General features: G+C 39.2%; 1 protein-coding gene across 4 annotated transcripts in view; it reads left to right on the plus strand.

The window, feature by feature from the left end:
- lrp8 (low density lipoprotein receptor-related protein 8, apolipoprotein e receptor) overlaps window positions 1-21,913 on the plus strand; it is a 180,968-nt gene that overhangs the window by 69,900 nt on the left and 89,155 nt on the right. For all 4 annotated transcript variants that reach the window (XM_044361432.1, XM_044361433.1, XM_044361434.1 and 1 more), the window contains exon 3: window positions 16,656-16,778. In XM_044361432.1, the coding sequence (XP_044217367.1) occupies window positions 16,656-16,778 (123 nt within the window). The remainder of the gene's footprint in view (window positions 1-16,655; window positions 16,779-21,913) is intronic.

The following is a 21,913-nucleotide window of genomic DNA, read 5'->3' on the forward strand; positions in this document are numbered from 1 at the left end:
CCCAGCAGCCCCTCCGTTTAAAGTTGAGATGTCATGAGATTATACCCAACAGATGAGCTCATTTGGCCAGCTAACAGGGTATGATGATTCATAAGCTGCAACAAAGGCTGTGTCAAATGGTTTGCTCCACATCCCTTTTTTCCCTTCTCTCCTAATGTTCCCAAATCAAGCTGCTTTGTGGGCCAATGAAAAGAGCTTAGTCATTGTGTAATTTCATTCATGCAGTCGATGATGATGGGACATGTTGGCCTTAAAGGGATTAGCTGAGAAAACATGATTACTTTGACAATGTAAACCTGCTTGAGACACCAGTGGTGAAGCTCTAAAGAGCAATCTCTGGTATTAGTAAGTCACCGCACTGTTGTGGAAATGTCATGTTGACTTTTGTTACTCATAATTACAGTGATAGTAACAAAAAATGATGTCAGTTCCCGCTTATATGTTCGATTGTTTCTGCTTTGCATTCTAATGCCACAAAGAACAAAAGGAAATTACTTTTACATAAAGTATTACCCTTAAAGTTAATTTGAGGCACTGAGTAAACATCTTTATAACCATCAGGCATCTTGGTTATTTACTTTCTATTTCTTCGATTAGTGGATTAGGTGGAACTGTGTCCAATTTTACCCAACAGAAATTGCAATATCCAGTTTTGTATCCATTTTCTTCCCTTAATTTTTTCCCTTAAACAACATTAAACAATCCCCACAAGTGGTTAACAAAGGGTTTCATAGTTTTTAAGGTCATTGTCATATCAGGGAAGTGCAGATGAGAGAAATCAACAAGCCAAAGCAAGTATACAGACACACAGAAAGCTAAATCCTTCTCTCTTGTCCTGAGACTTGTCATCTTTATTGCCATTTCTGACACATGCATGCGTATACACACGATATTTATCTATAATGATTCTATTACTTCCTCAAATTCAGATGCTTTTGTTACATTGAGGATCCTCCCAGTGGGAGTTTTTTATTCACTCTGAACTCAAGCCACGATCCTTTCATCCAATAGGTATTTCTTTATTTATTTTTCTAATCAGTGATCACAAACAAAGCAGACAAAGAAAGGGACAACTGGCTGTTTGCCAAAGGGAGAAGGGGTGGGAGGAAAGGATGGAAGGCGGGAGCGAATGAGTGTGCAACGCAGGCAGAAGGGAAAGGGTGGAGAAGAAGAGCAGATAAGGAACGTAGAACGAATGAGCGTGGCAGGAAAGACAAAAGATGGGACGCTGTGTACAGGGTTTTGTTTTGCTGAGAGCGCAGCAGAACACAGAGAGGCGGGATCAGTTTGTCACAAAAATAATCACATTCCACCATCGCCTTTGGAAACTAAACAATGCAAAGCAGCAGGTTGGAATTTTTTTGTTTTTCACCTCAAATTTTAGCTCCATTCTCTTCTATCGTCTTTTGAACCAAAAGTCATATAAGAATGCACAAACTGTACACCGCTGTAAAAGTAAATACACATAGACGTACACGTGCTCCAACTCCTGAGGCTCTTTGTTGCTTCCAAGCAGCAGCCATTTGCAGTAGGTGATTTGTTCATTTTTAACAGGGGGGATGGCCCAATGGGAGGCTTATGGTTAACCCTAACCGTAGGACTGCAGGATCATCATATAGACCTAGTCTAATTTTTAATATTATAGTTGTAATTATAATTTCAATTTAATAGAACTGCTATTTGTATAAATACATTTTTTAGAAGGCCTATTCTTTACTGAATGCAGACATTAAGCATTTTAATGATGTTTATTTCTCAAACAGTTTTGAAAAAATAATTATGTACCTGTAGCAGCTGATTGTGTTGTGGTCAGTGCAGATTAATTTCCTCAGTCACATTACCTGCTCCACTCCCAGGTTACACCAAACATCAATAATAAAAACTATATCTAACTATAATACTATATGTAGTCATGTCTGCCCTAAAATACTTTGTTACAGTCTTGGTGACTCTAACAAAGTATGTTAGAGTGTGTCTCTGTGATCCTCTCACTCTTCCATGACTACATGTTGCAACTTCGATCATAAAGGTGACACTTCTCTATAGATTATATAGTATAGAATTGAGTATTTATATTACATAGTTTAAGATCCAAGACGAAACTGACAGAAGGGCGGGACTGAGAGAAAAAGGCAAATCCGTCTGCTACCTCAGCACCACGGACAGCGCCATATATTTATCAATACACAGCACAGTTAGGCTACTGATATTTCAAAGCCCTGGTTGGGGCCATAGATTTTGACTAGCACAAACCTCAGTCAGATAAAGGATCAATGAGTCAAGCAGACCAGACTAACATAGTCAACTAAACAACCCCTCTGCCCCTGCACTCTGTCTGCTACCAGGGGATGGAGAGAGGGGATGGCAGGTTAACAAGGGATGCATTTTGGTCATTTTGCTAACAAGGGGGATGGCATCCTCCCTCATCCCCCCTCAAATCGCCTACTGGCCATTTGTAATTGAAATTAATTCTTTTTGCTTGTCAGCAGCAGGAGAAATTTTTCTCTCTCTTTTGTCTGCGGATGTTCGGCAGGCTTTGTTGGATTCCCCACCGCACCCCTCCTCTTCTCCCCCTCTCCTCCTCTTTCCAACCACTCCCTCTGGCGAGTGCTGATTTTTGATAATAAGCCCAGTGGTAATTTGTCATGTGGACCGACCAGCAGCGCGCGGCATGTGTGCGGTTGGGGACTTGAATGGCGATAGTGGAAGTGCAGGGCTGGGAGAGGGGAATTACGAGGCTCACAGCGAGCATCGATTCATACAGCCAGCGGGATTGTTGTTTGCTAGTAAAAAAAAGGCCTTTTCTTTTTGTTTTGGGAGGGGGCCACTGAAACCTCGCCTGTTTCCGCTTGTCAGTCAGTTACTTGCTAGAAGAGTAATTACAGAACAGAGTTTATGAATTTTTATTTTGCCACTTGAGTGCTGATGCCACATGCATAGCTAAGCACTTATGGTTTAGAATGTGTGATAATCATTGAGCAATTAAGCATTCATGAAAAAGAGCTGAAAAATGAATTAATTGTTTTAACCTTAATCCTACCGTCTGGGGTCCCCGCAGACCCCAGAGGTATACTTTTTGTCATATCTCACAGGTGCTTTATTCTATCTGTCCAATTTTTCATGACTTTCTCAATCAATTTGTTCCTAATGACTTAATATCATTGTTTTGTGTTTCTGTTTTAATTAGTGCTTTTTAAAAACACCAACGTATTTGGTCCCAGGGGACCCCAGTCAAAAGCACTCAATTCCGCCTATGCAGTTTTAATAGATGGAACTGTATATTGAGTTCATGTTTGCCATGGGTCCTAATTTAAAGTATCACCACTACTGTCAGTCATTTTGAAGGCTTTGTGGAAAGATTGTACTTTGGATAAAAGCTGCAATTTGTATTAAAGAAAAGTATATATTTTTGTTTTACACAATATGCAAATTAACTGTAACTTCCCTAAAATAATAATAATAATCTGTTTTTTTCACATGACATTAATTACATAATTCATAATATTTTGAGAAGGAATATGTTAACATTTTGCTATGATGGTTGTTTCTTACAATAGTCTATTCTTGGGGTCCCCAGGGACCACAGACTGTAGTCCTTGTGCGTTAAATATATTGGTAGGATGAGGGTTAAAATGAACATAGGCTGTTAGAGAAGCTGGATTCAGTACCTTCCCCTCTTTGTGCTGTGTGCTGCAAAACATGTTCACACATGTGTGCATGTACGTGCATGTGTGTTTATACGTAGCCACAAAGGGGGTGGCTTAACTGAGGTTTCATATAGTACTGTATTGTATATCCCTTCCCCCCAGTCATCACACAGGTTTCATGGCCCCAGTGGGACATTTATGTTATGCATGTATGTCTGTAGATGTGTGTGTGAGCGGCTTGCACACATGTGCGTGTGTTTCACGCGTGTTAGGATGTTGGAGAGCTTTAAATGGACTGTCAGCAATGGGGCCTTTAGAGACAGTCCCTTTGTGTCTGTGTGTTTGTGCATACATAAAAACGTACCATATCACTTGCAGGTCATTGAGAGCGTAGTTCATTCTGCAGTCAGACTTTACAGCAAGTCTGGAAGCCAGTCTCGTTCACAGAAGGATTTTTTTTAATTGTGTGAGGTTTTGTTAGGACTTTTTTTTTTGATCAACATAATTGTGTGTTTACAGCATCTTTACACAAATACATTTTTTTCCTTTTGAGTTAAAACAACTGGTATTAATCAAGCACTGAAAGGAAAAGGGAACTGTAGATGTATTTATCTAAGTGTTTCTGCTTTCATTGTAATAATTTATTTGTGACACAATTTGTGCTGTCAAATAAAATCAAAAGATATTTATAATTGTACAGTAGGAATTTAACACACATCTATGAACACATCATCAGTCAAACAGTGTTGACAGCACCCTAGTGAATGCACGACCCGTACGCTGTAGGTTTTACGTGTGTGGGGAGGAGCAGGCTAAAGGATTGATAGCTGATATTAAAACGATGACCCTGTCTATGAAAGTGGCCCTCTGATAGTCTGATGAGATTGGAGTGTCGGGGTGGGACCTGGGGGAGGGTATGATGTGTGTGTCTGTGTCCGTGTGTGCGAGTATGTATGTGAGTAACAGTGCTGGTATCAGTGTCTGAGTGTTTAAAAAAATCAATGCAGGTCAAGTCTGAGAGCCGGATGTCACCCAGATGGCCTGTTGTTAGGGGGATTTGTAGTGTATGTGTGTGTGTGTGTGTGTGTGTGTGTGTGTGTGTGTGTGTGTGTGTGGTGGTAGTAGTAGACAGTGCAGGGGCAGTGGGTTTCTCATATGTCACGTTTAATGAGAGGGAATGAAGCAGAGGGATATGACCTCATAGAATCTCTTGACATCTTGGAAAAGAATACCATCACATACATAAATTAGCACACGCCTATTAAAATACCCCCACTCACACACACCTCATGTATCTTTTGCAACCTTTTTTGTTGGTGTTGGCCTGTCTACAGTAACTCAAACATATTGTTCTTCTCTGTGATGACCTACCGTAACGTTGTTACAAGAACAGAATTTTAAATCCCAAAGCTACATATTGTGTTTGGGTAAATGCTAGATTTTTTTTTCTTTGTTTGCTTTTTTGCCATTTTTAATCTTACAATCTAGAGCTGAAACAACTAAAACTCATCGATTAATCAATCGAAAGAAAATTAATTTAATCATTTTTTCTAGCAAAAATGCCAAATATGAATTGTTTTCAGCTTCTTTGTTGTGAAGAGTTGCTGCTTTTCTTTGTCATACGTGGTAGTAAACAGCTGTGGGTTTTACATTGTTGGTCAGAAAAAACTGTGGGCTTTAGAAGATTGTGATGAGCATTTTTCACTAGTTTCTGACATGTTATAAACCAAAAGATTAATCAGCTAATAGACAAAATAATGGACAGATGAATCAATCTGTTTTGAATTGCTCATCACTGTGGTGTTTCTACTCTGTACTTTTACTTTTTCATTAATCAGCATGTGCTGTCCTTGTGTGTGACATGAAAGTATAATTTTCTTGAAACGTCTCACTGTTATAAGTGAGTGAAACGATGTAAAAAAAAAAAAAAGGTGCAAAAAGTGATATGTAATATGGAAATGTGCATATTGCTTTATTTCTTTTACTCTCTCCTGTTCATGGGACAGCATCACTTTTTTGCAAAGTTATTATTTCTTTATAACAACAGAATCAGTATGTCACAGCCTGGATCGCAGTGCTGCTTGGAGCATTTTGCTGTCCGACGCCATCGTTTGAGGGACTGACAGGCTTCATGTTGTAAAAACAAAAACAAGCCTGGCCCTGTTTGTTTCTCACTCGCCATGTGCTCCCACAATGGCCCCTTTTTGTGCCGCTAGTTAATTAGCAGGCTCTGAAACTAGCACTGCGCGGCATACAAAGCAACTGTTCTCTGATCCCTTTGACAAGATCACCCTCACAACAACAAATACACTCACGTTTGTTTGTGTCGAGAGCTCGCTAAGAGCCTTCTGGGCACACTGCGTCCGAACAAAGAAGGTTAGAAGGGGAGAAAGAAAGAAAGAAAAGAATTAAGGAGGAAGTGTTTAGGAGGGGCAGGGAATGAAAGATGATTATGTTGAAAGGGGACAATCAATTTGTTTTCATTTAATTGGAGGAATTTCTGGAGCTTGATCACAGTGAATGATAGGCCCGTCTTAAAGCTTTAACAGCTGTGTGTTTGAGACGAGGTGGGGGGGCAGAATGTTAGGAAAGAGAAAGAAAAGAAACAGGAGAGACTGAGAGATAGATTATGCATAAAAAGGGAAATAAAGAAAGAGGCTCTTATATTTTGTCTCCTTACAAGCAATTTCCTCCCATTATATATGATATGTCTCTGATTCTGTCTTTGATCATCACAGCGGCCCTGTATCTGTCTGTCCGTCTTCTTTTTCTTCTTCTATTGTCGTGCTTGTTCCCCTCCACTTCTAAGCTGCTTTGCAGAGCTGTAATGCCCCGCTTATGTAAGGGGTGAGCAAGGATCGGGGACCCAGGATGTGACAGGATTTGGGAGGCCTTAGGCTTTTTGGCATGCGGGTGATGCAGACGCCGTTGTTCTGGGAGTTAAAATCCAGAGAACTGGGAACAACACTGAGCCAAGAGGACAATGGCATAACATGCCCACAGTGATTTTTCTTCTCAGCTAGTCAAAATAATGGAGAGTCAGCCAACTGACCAGATCATTGGTAACAGACAAAGCTGCAAGACTAACATTAGCTTCACTGACAAATTAAATATACAATACACTACACAGCCCTTAAGGCACATTGTGTCAAAATTAATTCCAGACTTCATAATGTCCAGAAGCAAGAATAAGCCAAAAACTTTGAAGGGCATCAACTGAAGCCATGTTGCACACACTGAACGCATTATAAATACAGAAGACATTCTCAAGATACAGGTCATGTTATGATAAAGGGAATGAATGCTTGTCTAGAGAGTTGACGCACATCAACCGTGGGGAATATGACAGTATATATGTATCCTAACAAACCTGACAAAAAACAAATTACAACACAATTGAATTTGCTTATATAGTAAGATAATACGTTTGTATAACTAAATTTATAAATGGAACTCTTGCAGTTGTACACCAAAGTAAAAAGATGCTGTCAAGAAGAAAAACCCTCAGTAAGGGAAAATCTAAACTTATCTTTTTCAGTCAGAGACAAGCATATCTTCTGGTTGATCTTAGAGAACCTTTTGTATTGTATACTTGATGAAAAAATCAGTATCTTTAAATTGAGACCTTGCAGCAGTCACGTCTCTCACAAAACGATCAGGTTGGTAGACTGTACTGCTGGCTTTTTGGATTCACATGTCAAACAGGCAATGGAACGAGAAAATGTCCAACAAGACAAGCGTGAATTAAGCGGTCATTTTACAGCGCTAATATTTGGCTAAGGTGTTATGCAAACATGGCTGACTCCAAGGATTCTTGTGAGCAAAGAGAGAACATGCTCCAGGATGAACAGGATGTCTGAAGTATGTAGGCTTAAGTGTTTTTTCATGTACTTTCTTTGCATGTTGTATGTGTTTATTCTATGCAATTAGGTAATGCTGTTTTCACAGCGACTGAAATTTCATAGTAAAATAATTCCTATTCTATATTATTATTCTGCACAACATCCTCCCTCATCAGCTTCTCTTAATGTTAATCCCCATCACAGCAAAGTGAGCCATACAAAGGCTCTTCACATTTCCCTGAAAGCTTAGAAGACAGAAAAAGTGGTGCAATCTGTTCTCCTAAAATGAGTAAACAGATGCAGACTTAAGCAAAGGTATAAACAGATTCATGAGCACACACAGACACACACAAGAGAAAGATTAACCTCTGTGAAGAAGTTGTATAGGAGTAGGAGCTGACAAGCTTTCCTTCCACAAAGCGTCTTAGTTTCCTTGATACTGTTTTGCGTTTTGGAGTTGGCCCCCTTTTGAAATCCTCAGGATATGACTGCTGCGTGATGTGTCTGCTCCGTTCCGCTTTGTTTTTGCACACTTCTTCTTCATTTGTCAAATTAAAGGAAACTATTTATTTCTCTAAAGCATGGCTGCACCTGCTTGCCAAAAATTTCTTCAAGTGGTTGGAAAGTGAAGGATTTCACTGTTGAAAGACTACTTTATTGGTCCCAGAGAGAAATTGTGTCCTTACCGCAGTTGAGAATGTGCAATAAAAACAAAAAATAAAGAGCAAAAAGAACACTGAATACTGGTAATGTATAAGGGTAAGGTAATGTGCACCCCCTGCTCTCATTCCACCATCCACCACAACATATGGAATTCACCACAACAAACTCAGAGAAATCAAGGATATGAGCTGCCTTAAAACCAACAAAAACAACTTTAAAACATCTCTAGATATAGACCTGAGTTGACAGGGTTCCAGTTTTCCTAAAGTTCGCTGTCATCTCTTTCATCTTGGCCACATTAAATTTCAGGAGGATCCTCTTTTACCACGTGATGCAGCTGTCACTCAGGTGTCTGTACTCCCGACTGCTGCTCACCTCTGGTGCACCCCGTTACTGATTCACTTGTGTTTTTGTCTCAAATATCTGGAGACCACGTCTGGCTGAGGATTGGCTCAGCTCTCCTGTGTCCAGCAACAGAGATCATAAAATAGTAACAAGCTTCTTTGAACTGGTAGGTGGTATTTGATGTGCTGTGAGGAGCATAATATATAGTGTGTTTGATCTAGCCAGCTGTCTGGATTGCCAATCCATGAGTTCCCTTCACATCTCCAGCCTTTGTAGTGTGTGCATTGGATTCACAACCAGGTACACACGCAGCTGTGAGCATGCATGCAAAAACACAGGTGCAAAAGAAGTTTCTCAGATTCTTGGCCTACACCGCAATTTGAAAGTATCATCCACCTGTGATGCTTGCGAATGTACACGCTTAAGAACCACTCCAGTCATAGATTTAAGTTGCAGTTAAGGATAGTTTGGCTTTGAACAGTTTGAGAAACTTTGTATTGACTGTAACTAGTGTAGCGCCTGTTCAAAACGAGCCGTTTGATACTTCAACCAATAGAAAAATGAATACAGTTGATGTGAGGTGTGAATGAGTATACACACCAACAACATGAAAGAAATTAATGTTCTATAATACACAGATGATATAGTTAATAGGCTAAGTACTCTAATGGTAAATACATGTTCTTTTCTCATTTTAAGTAAAATAAGGGCTGCATTTAAAAATAAAATAATCCTAAAATAAAGTTGATCGATCATATTTGGCTCTTAGATCCTTCCTGTTTTCTGTGCCTTTAGTTCTTTCCTTTAGTAGATAGATGAAACTTAAGCTGCCATTTGAGTTGCCCTTTTTATTGCAATCAATCCATGGGTGGATCATGAGTTGATTATTTCTTTATCTCTCATCTGATGTAGGTGGCATTCAAAATGTTACATCCAATCACTCCCCGCTGTCCGTTACATCACAGTAAGCGGCTTCACTGTGCTGCTGTTGTATTCTAGTCTTTTCTCCACAATATCTCTCTGTCTCCCGCTGATTATTGGGAAACCAGACAGGCCTTTAATCTCCTCACAAGACCAATATTATACTTGTCTACTTTATTCCATCCTTCTCTTTGTTTCTTGCTGACACACACACAGGCACATACTGTATACATTTCTTGGCGTATTCCCCGCTCGCTCCTAGTTGTGGTTCAACCTCTGCTCACTGATTAACGGCCCCTTTCCCTCTACTGACATGCCCCGTTCTTTAGCTCTTTAGCCGATCACAACAATGTGGAGGACCATCTATTTCCTCTCCTCTTTCTTCCATGCTCACTCTTGCCCTGTTCTCGTTTTTTTTTTTTTTTCAGTCTCTTATTTTTCTTTCTTGCTCTTTCCTGGGTACTCCATAGACTTGTTTACAACCAGAGACATACGGTATTGTTTTTTTCTGAGATCTTCTCTATGCTGTTAGTTTTGAACTTAAGGAGTTTAGATAAAGATGTGCAGAACATACAGTCACAGTTTCCAGATTTGCTCTGGTAAAACTTTTTAAACACTGATAAATTCTTCTCTTTTTTTTTTTAAAAAAAAAGAAAGAAATCAAGTCTTAAATGTAGTGTGTCATTTAGACGTATTGAGCTTCATGTAATACTGTGGAAAGTAAATGAAAATCTCTTCAAAAACCAAGAAAATGACTCCATCTGAACAAGACTGCTGCACAGCCAAGTTCATTTTCATAATCATCAGTTTACTCAGACGGGCTTTGTTTGGTGTCAACCTGCAGAGCATCTTTGCACTGCAGAGGTGAACTGCAGAAATAATTTCAAGCACTCAGTGCTGAAGGTCTATTTCTGTCACTTAAATTTGGTTGGTTGGGTTATTCAAACAGACTCTTCTGTTACATACTAATAGTTCAAGACACACACACACACACACACACACACACACACACACACACATCAGGACGTACTGTAGGTAATGGAATACCTGAACAGTGTGACATGGTTACCGCAGTGTTTACTCTGGCTTTTCTCCAAAATTTGTGTAAACAGAACTCATAGTATTTCAGGTTGGGCTTTTTTCTCCATCATTTCTCCTGGTTTGTGTTATGAATCAGAACTAGATTATTTTGAACCAAATTTACCTGTCTTAGTCAAATTTACCTCTCTTAGTCAAGGTTATAAGGTTGTGTTTGGGTTGAAGCAGGGTCAGATTTGGCTTTCTAGTGTTTGGGTTAGAGCTACAAAGATCTAGCAACATCTACAAAGTACATAGATGACAAAAAGGCTCGGAGGAAGTTCCTCTTATGTTCTGGAAACATTCACTGATGATCACTTTCAGTGTAAGAGGCACTTGCGCACATGATTTTGTACACTACACAAAAACAGCCAGTGTCTATAGTTACAGCAGACCTCTACTGTCAATCTGGGTACACAACCATTCTCTATTGGTGACCAATAAACACAAACTGTAAAAACACTCCAGCAGTTAATTTGTTTCAAATACAGAAAGATGAAAATGTACCTTTTGTAATGTATCTTCATACTATCCAAATAAAAAGATGTATTTGAATCTGGTGTTTGCCAGAGCAAAGGCTAGTGAACAACGGATGCTTGCTTTGTTTGCTTGCACTTATAAATTTAGGTGTCACAGCCTGACAGAGGGATGGTAAATATTTTTCAGTGCTGCACCAGATGTCTGTTTCAAACCTTTGTTATTGAGGCTAATCAACGTTTAAGGGACCACAGTCAACGCATCCTAATTAGAGGCGACACAGTGCTCCCTTAGCTATTATTCTGCTGTTGGATGTTTTATTTCCATTTCCCTTTCTCTGTGTGCGTGTAATAGAGTGTGTAAATTGAATGACTCGGAGGGAGGTGCTGACCTTCACCTGTTCTCGGGTCAAACCATACCATGTAAAGTCATGTGGTCATGAGGATGTGGTAAAGAATCCTAAGAGGTGCTTAGTGTGTGTGTGTGTGTGTGTGTGCGTGTGTGTTGTGTGGATGAGTCCATATGAACATCTGTAGGTCAGCTTAGTCACTCATTTATCATGGGAGTCTTCAGAGCATGACATTAGGCAGAATGTCAGAGGACGATGAACACAGTATTGCCTGCAGAAAAGGTGGACAGCGCTAATACCTTTGAAGTGTATGCTGAACATGTCTTTTGGTGCTGCCCACTTGGTCACCTCCATGTATCGCTATAATGGGCATTGCTTTACTATAATGGTTTGGCCTTGCCTGACCCTTCTGTAGGTATAATATTCAAGTAGAGAATCACAGGACTGATTATCCAAATGTTACAGTATAAACTCTACATTTTACATTTCACTATCTCAGTCTCATACATAACATAACAAACCAATTCTGATTTGTATGGCACGGTATCAGAAACTTTCTACTCACAATCTCTCACTCTGCATTTGCATAGGGCCAAATGTAACAGACATGATATTGTCTCAATATTTTGTATGCACAGCTACAGTAAAGTTTAATACTTCATATCAATATAATATAATTTCAGCACATGTTTGGTAAAATTTGTCAAACAAAAAAGTTAAAATGTTTTAGTTAAAACCTTAAACACACAGCTTATTTTTCTGCAACATTATTCTATTAATGGAATTACTCTCCCTATCTTCACATACTGAAAATCTACAGTATGTACAGGCTCTTTGAAAAGCACTCTGGGAAACATAAACCTAAGAAATCCCTGGTTAAGTAAGTGCATGTGAAGTGGAATTATAAGATATGAGAATCTGACGTTGCAGTTTAAAAGTGCACAAAGTTAGCGATGACTCGAGAACGGAGTTAAAATAACCTTGTGAGTAAGCTTCCGGTCAGTCTTCTATTTCACATAAATATTAATCACTTTTTCTATCTGGGGAAAGGAGACTAAAAGAACATAATGTGTTGCTTCGACTCTTAAGAGGAAAGGTGGTCGGTAGGTGAGGGTGTGTGTATGTGTGTGTAGTTTTTCTCACGTCCACATTCGCTCTCACACCTCATAAGGCAGGTTTAGGCTGTTCCATATGGATGACATTCATATATGACAGGTCCTGGTGCATCAGAATGTAAATGTAAGCGGCTGTTTGTGTGTGCATCAGCAACTCCTGAGAGGCATGGGAATTTTTTTTTTTTTTCAGTGCAGATGTGTTTATACGTTTGTCTTAATGTGAATGTTGCATGTGCAAATGTCCACCTATTTTATAATTTATATATTTGTCCACCATTTAGAAGAATATATGTGATATTTAAATGCAGTGTTGCTCTTTCCTTTCCCTCTTAAATATTGTTCTGGGAGTGTATTGAGGTTTTTATTCCTAGTGTCAGTTTCCGTGCCTGTTGCAGATGAAAAATCTGTGTTATTCAAATGCGTATTTCATTATATGAAAGCTCTCTTTCCAGAGTTGTGTACTGTATACTCATCTGAGGGAAGATTTTCTTGCATAGAACCAATCACTATTCATTCAGTATTCAAAACCCCCAGTGACGGCACTCCCGAAATGTAATTCTCAGCTTTCAAAATGGATAATAGCTTTCCATAATGTATTTTATTGAAATCCTAACATTTTTACTTATAGAGGAGATGTCATTTTCAAAGTCTTCATATTGAATGTACGAGCTTCGTAACTTATCTCTTTCCGCTTATTTTAAGGGTTGATTAAAAAAGTGTTGTCCAATAGTTGCTCTACATTGTTGGAGTGGTTAATGGTTGTTCCATTGTTGGATTTTTTTTTTAATTGCTGTCCAGTGCCACTCTTGAACAAATGTGCGGGTAACATCTTCCATGCTAAGGTTAATTAAAAGCATATTTTTTTTTTTGCTCACTGAGGAAAAACTGCTACTCGATGCCTTTGGTCTCTCAGAACAAGAAGGGACCAAGGTGAGTTGTAGCCTTTTTGTCCTTAAGATAAGAAGAAATAAGAGTTAAAGGAAGGGTTGTAGGAAATTGATAGGCTTATGTTTGCTGGTTTCTGCATTTTAATTAATCCTTTTGAGTGTGATATGTTGTAAGCCGGCCTGCCACCTGCACCATTTTGTATCCCCGGCTGAATTAAACAGGCTGCTTTCCGGGAGAGTGAGATGACCATTGTTGTGAGTCATGATATGAAGGTGGAGGAAAAGCGCTTATTTGTGGATGTCTTACATCAGCTTAATTGTAAACTACAGTTGTGAATTAAACTGCCAAGTGTGTACTCCGTGTGTGGCTACAGTTGGCTCTGTTATCAGACAGAGAAGGAGGGAAAAATGGGGAAAAAAAAAAAAAAGAAAATGGGGAGAGTGGACAGGAAAAGATGGGATTTATGCTAACATGCTGGTAGGTAGGGAAAGGATTTATTCGGTCCTTTGTGAAGACTGATTCCATTACACTAGACCCCACCTCGACAGCCTCTTTCCCTCTTGTCTTTTGTTTCTGTTCTATTCTCTGCTCTCTCCTCTCTTTCTATTTACCTTTGTCTCTGGCCCTGACTGCTCTCTAATCCCGAGAGTCACACTTTTCATTTATTCAAGGCCTACACCTTCTTCAATCCCATCTCTCTCATGTCTTTAAGACTCCCTTTTCCTTTTTTCTCTCTACTTACAATCAATACTCTGTGCTGGTGAGTGTGTGAATGTGTGGTTGTCTCTATCTTTTCTTCAAGCTGCCATAACATGTCATCTATATAAATAAATTTAGATATACATATAAAGAGCCTTAGTCCCCACGGGTGAGATGTTGTGAGTTCCTCTTACATGTACATCATTATTATGGCTCCCACTTGTGCCATCAGTCATTACTCTGCCTTTTACCACACACCACAGGACATCCAAGGCTACACATATAAACATCAAGCTAATAAGCTGGCTAGCTTCTCCCTTGCCAAGTAGAATAAGACTGTTTATATGCTGCCATGGTTCGATTCATTCCTTGAATACTTCCGTAGTACAGTGCATGGCACTAATAATATAGATTCAATTCTGTACTAGACAGAATGAAAAATATTTCTATATTTGCACATGTATAACATTTCAAAATATAGTATGACATTTTGGGAAATATGTTTATGTGCTTTCCTGCTGAGTTGGATGTGAGGATCAATACCATTCTCATGTCTGTACCCTAAATATGAGGCTACAGCCAGAAGACAGCTAGCTTAATCACTGCTCCCAGCCAAGAAATGGTCTCGCACATAACCCCCCATAAAACCACAACTTGTTGTTTTTACATTTTGGTTTTCATACAGATTAAACAAATGATATATAACATGTTAAATAGTGAGCTATAGATGTGCTAGCAGGCGAGTTGTTTCCCCCTCTTACCAGTTTTTATGCTAAGCAAAGCTAACCATCTGCTGGCGATAGCTACACATTTCCATTGCAAATGAAAGTGGTATCGATCTGCTCAGCTAACTCTCAGCAGGAAAGCAAATAAGCCTATTTACCAAAATGCATAACAATTCCAAAAGTGTCAATTATATGTATTTTCATTGGTTTCATGACATTGTGAATGATTTTGGTGTCTACAAGTAGACCACAAAAGACCCATGTGTTCCAAAAGTGCAAAACCTCTGAAGTAAAAGATACTGTAGGTAATACATTAGTTATTGTACAGTTATGGCAAGTCATAGTAAGTAAAATATTAGTTATTTACTCACATGAAGGAAAATGGAGCAGCAGCAGTCAAAGTTACTCTCTCTGCTCATCAGAAAAAAAAATACCGCAACACAAGCACAACCACACACAAACTTTCTTGCCATTTGTCAGCCTCTCTCTCTGTATATTTCATCATGGCCAGGCAAGGCATCGCTAACACGCCAAGCGAGTGCTTTCTCTTGTTCAGTGGCTCTCGCTGTCAAGGAGAGGGATTTATTAGCCTCTCCCCGTGACAGACTCAAGTGCTTCAATTTTCCCCTTGCTTGGAGAGTGACTGCACAAAACCTTTGGAGTCTATAGGCTATCAGGAAACAGAGCCAGAGTTGGTTCTGCAAAGACTCAGCTGGACCCTGAAGGTGGATCGTGGGATGGATAAAATGGAACAAACCCTTTTGAGCCAGTTCAGGCACACACCATTAGGGGTGCAGCTCTGCTCACATGTGACATACTCTTTTCACTGCAACATATATGCAATATCCAACACCACTTAAACTGGCATTGCACTGATCAGATGATCAAACTGTTAATGTGAAATGGGTCGCTCATAGTGACAACCTCACAGAGAATCATTACCCAACTCTGCAGTTTCCACTCATCTCAAGGGAGATTCATAGTGTCTTTTAGCTCATTGGTTTTGTTTTACAGCCTGACATTTTACTGTTTTAGTCTTCTCTCCCCAGTCTCATCAGTGTTGTTTCCAGCTGCAGATATACTGGACTTGCACTCATCAGGTGCAAGTCCAGTATACAGTATCATATCAGTTTTATAATATGTCAAATGTTGTGTTTTCAGGCCCCAAGTCGCCAAAAAAACCCCAAACAAAACAAACAGTGCAGGTTTAATGAGTCTCTTTTCATGAGCAAATTTCTAAAATACTCAAATTATGTAACAAATCAATTTGGTCCTCATTAAAGAATTTATTTTGATTGACAATTTATTCCAAAATTTAGAAATATCAAAATGGATTCAGCAGGAGACTGGAGACTTTTTTTTTATCCATGCTGAGTCCTTTATAATGTCAAAAATCAGTCTGGCAGAGACATGTCCAATGCTCTTACAAAGGATCTCACTTAACTTACGGCCCTGATACACTGAGTCGACCTCAAAAAACAGACACCAACAAAGACTAACTCATCAAATGCTTCATGGTTTCTGTTACAAGCTGCACTTGAAGACACTACCGAGACTTCAGCCAACTACTGGCTGCATAACTGCAAAACATTGCCTGCTAATGGTTAAATTAAAATTGGACTGGAAAATTGTTTTGAAGTTGGTGCTCAAGAGTCACTCTTTGCTTGAGTTAAATTTTAATGGCCTGGCCTTGTTGCCTTGTGTTAAGTGGATTACCAAACTTTTGACATGTTTCCGTAGTGCTCACTGCTGTAATGTTTTAGCACTTGCTATCACTTCCCGTGTTCCAGAGGATTATTCCAGATGAATACCTACTTAATATCTACTATAACGTACTATCACAGCTTCATATCACTGCTTTAATTTTCTTTGAGACTTAATGATGCATGTTTCTTCTATCTCCACAGCAAAGAAGACATGTGCGACCACAGACTTTGCCTGTAAGAATGGACAGTGCGTTCCGGCTAGGTGGCGCTGTGATGGAGAGCCAGAGTGTGCAGACGGTTCAGATGAGGCTGATGCAATCTGCAGTAAGTAGCTGACTAGACACACAGACAGACAGACACACACACACACACAGCCACACATGTAGACAAGCAATACCAAAGGCAAACATATAAACAGACAGAGGGACAGCCATGTACACACAGTCAGGTCAACACACACCATCATTTTACTTCCTCGAATGCATTAACAGCTGCAAGCATGTGTGTTTGTATGTTTGTGTGTGTGTTTGTGTGCGTGTCTGTTTTGTGTAGTGTATACATGCATGCATGTGTGTGTATTTAATGAAATGAAAGTCTACATGAAATGAAAGCACAATTTCCAGCACACATGCACACACAGACAAGACTTCATTGTTTTTGTAGCTTTCATAGTCATGTAATTTGTGTTTAAACCAGTTGACTTTCACACACACACACATACACAGTGTTATGCCAACACGTACACACCGTTTCCTTCGGCATAAAGCACTCTCAAGGTCGACCGGTCTCACTGTGTCACATTTTGCTGTGCTCTAGCCACTGTGCCAACCTTCTCTTTTTTGCACATTGCCTCAGAAAATTGCTTTCAGTTGATTTTTATGTTGTTGGCTGCACCATCAGACACAGGACCTCCATACATGGTTTAATCAAGGCCTCAGTAAATGCATGAGTGGACAAGATGTTTGCTTCATTCAAGCTATTTTAATACAGCACACTAAGAGTGAGAATTAGAAATCATTTCTGAGCCCCAAATCCATCTCCATTTCTCACAAAGGATATCATCACATAGCAAAAGATTTACTGTAATTTACATATTCACTTGTTCTGTTTGAGACACCTTTGGATAAATAACTACTGTGCTGAGGAAACGGCCATGCCCATCTATGTAGTAATGCATGTGATAGTCATTATCATTTGTCTAGCACTGAAATAGTCTAAAATATGAGTTTGCGTGATTGTTGAACCTTTGTTCTCAGCATACACTAGCGTAATTATGAAAGATGGAAAACAGCCTGTAAACAGACTTCACCTGTTACACTCTTATTTAAAAGGTTGGCAGGTGTTGAGGTCGCTCCCTGTCGCAATTATGAAAAATGGAACACAGCCACAGTGATTATGGGGTTTTTAATCAGCAGTAAGTCAGAGGTAACCCAGTATTCACAGGTTGGCAACTGGACCACAAAGGGTTGTGATGAGTGTGAGGTGGGCCAATAAGGTTATATATAGCATGTAAGTGTTTGTGTGGTGAAGTTATGAGATCAACAACTGAGAGAAGGGGAGGAAGAGACCGTGTGTATGCTGGGAGTTTAAAAGGCATTGAGAGATTTTTTTTGTCAGGAGGTTATTAGCTGGCTTTTGGAAATGTATGGTAGAGGTGAAATTAATTTCTGACACAAGAGGCTTTTGAGCTACACAATAGATTTACAAGCTTATGAACTTTTTTTGTTTTGAAATCTTTAGGTTCATGCTAAGTGTTAAGGCCTAGTCACATCTCTTATAGTTGGTGCGTAGGTTGAGTTGTGCTTCCCCAAACCATTTTATTTTACCTTTATTTTGCAATTTAGTGATGTTCATAGTAGTAATTTACAAGTTAAACGGCGACACTTTGTTTTCTATATCATAACAGGCCTTATTTATCATTAGTAATGAGTTGAGATGTTCCTGCTAGCTTTAGTTTGTTACCCACCCATGTCCCTTTATGTGGCATTCCTCCCAAAAGCTACTTGCTATATAGTATAGGTGTGGTAATTGGTCAGAACCAACACACCAGGATTCATGGAGGAGCTCAAAACCTAAGTCATACCTTCATATGTGTTATTCAATATAAATTATGTTTTTAGTTTGGGTGCCAACAAGTAAGGCTCGGGTGAGTTTCATAAGAGGTAATTAGATGATAGGGACTGTGCCACAAATATCATTAAAGTGCTGTAAGTATCAACCTATTTGGTGAAGGTGATCCATAATAAAACTGCCATAACTGCCCTCTTTGTAATAAGTAGCATTACCGTTTTGAAGCAGCCCCTCAAACTCCAAAGACTAAGCTTGTGTGAAGGGTATGTTCAGACCGGCAATATCACTGTGTCAGAAAATAAACGGTCCTTATTTAGATGGTTCATTGTATGAACAAGCCTGGGTGTCAAAAACATCTGGGTTGTCTGGCAACAAAAAAGTGGCTACCCTTTCACCAGCACGAATGATTAAAACATCAACCAACAATCCAGGTTTCATACCTTGTTGTGTGTAGCAATTCTGCTGTTTCTCTTATCAGAAGAGAGACAAAGATATTAATTATCAATGCAATGGTAAATTTCCAGAGTTGTAAGATTTGCCTCAAAGAGAATAAACCCTATTTGGTTTGTATTTGTCCTCTCGCTCATACCGGTCCTAACACAAAAGAGCCCCCTGTGTGTATTTGAAACAGTGTGCTAGTCTATTTGAACAGGGCTTAAATGCAGTGACCAGGTTGGTACTGTAGATATTGGGAGCTATCTTTTTAAGACTCAGCAAGAGTTTTATAGTTCTATGTAAACTTCATGAATAAGCTGTTCAACAGTTGAGCTGAAACTTGTCAGCTTCTGAGCCGGGAGAAGGAGTTGAATCCTGTCATACCATGAAATTCACTGGCATTTCACGGGGATTCACATATTAATCTCACACATAGCCAGTGTTTCCTCAAAAGATAAGACACAGAACAGAGCTGAACTGAAAGAGGTCAGTTTTTCCACCTCTGTCTTATCACAAAACTTTCCATATGGCTGTAACTACAGGCCAGCTTCTATTTGCAGTTGTTATTAAGATGATTTTCAAAGAGGTGATCAAAGAGACTTTTGAAGATTCTCAAAGTAATAAGTCCTATTGGGATAGGCCAAGGACATGTGTGGGTGTGTGGATACGTGCACATGCCTATAAAGGGTATGAGTGTGTGTACCCGCATAAGTGTGTGTGTATACAGCTAGAGTCAATGCTTGCATTTAGTATTCATCACAAGGTGAATCTGTAAGTCATTTCATCAGATTAGTGGACTTGTGGTTAAGTCTCATTATGTCTAATCAAGGTCAGACGCTGCGAGAGCTTCTCTAACTTTCTCAACCATATTGATCCTCACAGCTGTGTGTGCATGTGTGTGTGCATGCAACAGAATTTGCACAAATAAGTGCAAATATCAGATGAAATAACCAGAGTGTGTGTTTTTGACTATTTTAGTGAATTAAGTCCCAGAAAAATCAAATTATCAGTTATCATCAGTTGCATGCAAACATCTTATAAATCCAATATTGATATGAAGATATATTAAAAGGATAGCTACCTAGGGATGGGTACCGTTCACATTTGAACAGATACTGGTACCGGTACCTGTACCTGGAATTCGGTACAGGTACCCAACGGTACCTTTTTTCAGTACTTTATTCTCTCTATGATAACAAAAATGTAATTTCAGCTGTAAAAAATATGTCCAAACTTCTCAATTTCAATATTGTTATTTATTTAGAACATTTTGTTGTGTAAAGTAAAATAAACAATAATAGATAATAAGTTAATAATAAACAAGGCAAAATAAGTTGTTTAGCTACCTGTTGGAGATGTGCTGTTTGCCGAATGTGCACTAAGAGCCTGTCGTCTGCAGCTCTTCAGCAAACATCTCACCGTGGCTGTTTCTGCTTGTGCTGTAACTAATAGCTCCAAATATCCCCAGATCTTTTTGTGTCAATGTGTTTTTATTGAAGAATAGCACAGCTAACACCAAGCTAAAACTATACCAGAGCTGTGTTCTCTCTATCCTGCTATATGGCTCAGAATGCTGGAGAATGAGAGAGCAACTTCTCCAAGCTAGGAGAGAAAACTTATATTCGTTTTTCCTTTGATTTTTACCAGTCTGTGTATCATTACATTACCAACCCAAGCTATCCCCACCACCTTATCTTTTCTCATTCAATCTGATCGGGCCACCCCTTCTATTTTATGCTCTTGTTTGTCCTATCTCTCTGTCCCTTGCTGTATCCTCAAACCCTCTGAACCTCTCTCTACCAGCCCACTGTATTGTATCACATCCTCTTTTCAATCCTCTTGGTCTTCCATGCTGTATGTCCTCCACTTTTCTGATCTGAGTTTAGTTTAAGTAATGCCTTTTGATTGAATTGATTTCCCTGGGAGGGAATCGATGGGCTGATCTCTGAGACCTCTGGTCGACTGCTGATTAACTATGGACCTCCGATGACACCTCCGAAACCACACGCACGCACACACATACACAGACTGTCTGTAATTACACATCTGAAAATGAATCTTGGTCTTGATGGGATTCTGGACGAAATGCTCAATCAGACGAGTGGTGGTTGATGCATGAAAAAGTGTGCATATTGGCACACTATGTTCTGCACCAATGTTAAATGCAGATATCCCTTAGTAGTCATTACAGCTGCATTATGAGAAGTAATAGAAGTGCTAAAAAAATACAGATGACTAGTTGGGTGACATTAATTTACTGATTAAATGTGACATACTTTATACTTTCTACACTTGAAAGAGTCTCAAATGGTTCAGTGATCATGTTACTTAAATTAAACCACCCTAATTATTTCTCATATAAACACTCCTTGTCCCTTTGTTCAAGTATCTCAGTTGCATTGTAATTACAAACTTGAAAATCAACAAGTAATTAGTTTGAAGCCCTTTTGAGTGCAAGAACATGTCAAAACGACATTAAAAATGTGGGATCAAATGTTACAAAATCAGTAAACAAACACAGGCACGCAAAGAAATGAAGTCATTAATTTTAATTTTCAGTGAAATAAATGCCTGTACACAAACAACTGGTGAGGATTCGACTGATCACATCTGCCTAACCCCACAGAAGTAAAAAGTTTCTTCAGAAATGTTATATAAGTAAGTGTGATAACAGCCAACCGATAAAATCACACTCTGTTAAGATTAATGGGTCACTCCACAGAGACCGATCACACATGCAACAATTGTATCCAACTTTTATCTGGTTATACTCTCCAGAACAATAAAACTTCCTGATCCACATCATAATGGATCAGATTCAAATATAATCTGTTGTTCACCAGAAGAACTAGTGAACCAAATGAATATTACATATATAATATTTCTTAAGCACCCTCATAACATTAAACCATTGTTGTTTCACCACTGAATGGTTCGTCACAAGGCACATGTCA

Source organism: Thunnus albacares, chromosome 9 (genome assembly GCF_914725855.1).
Source record: "Thunnus albacares chromosome 9, fThuAlb1.1, whole genome shotgun sequence".
Classification (NCBI taxonomy): domain Eukaryota; kingdom Metazoa; phylum Chordata; class Actinopteri; order Scombriformes; family Scombridae; genus Thunnus; species Thunnus albacares.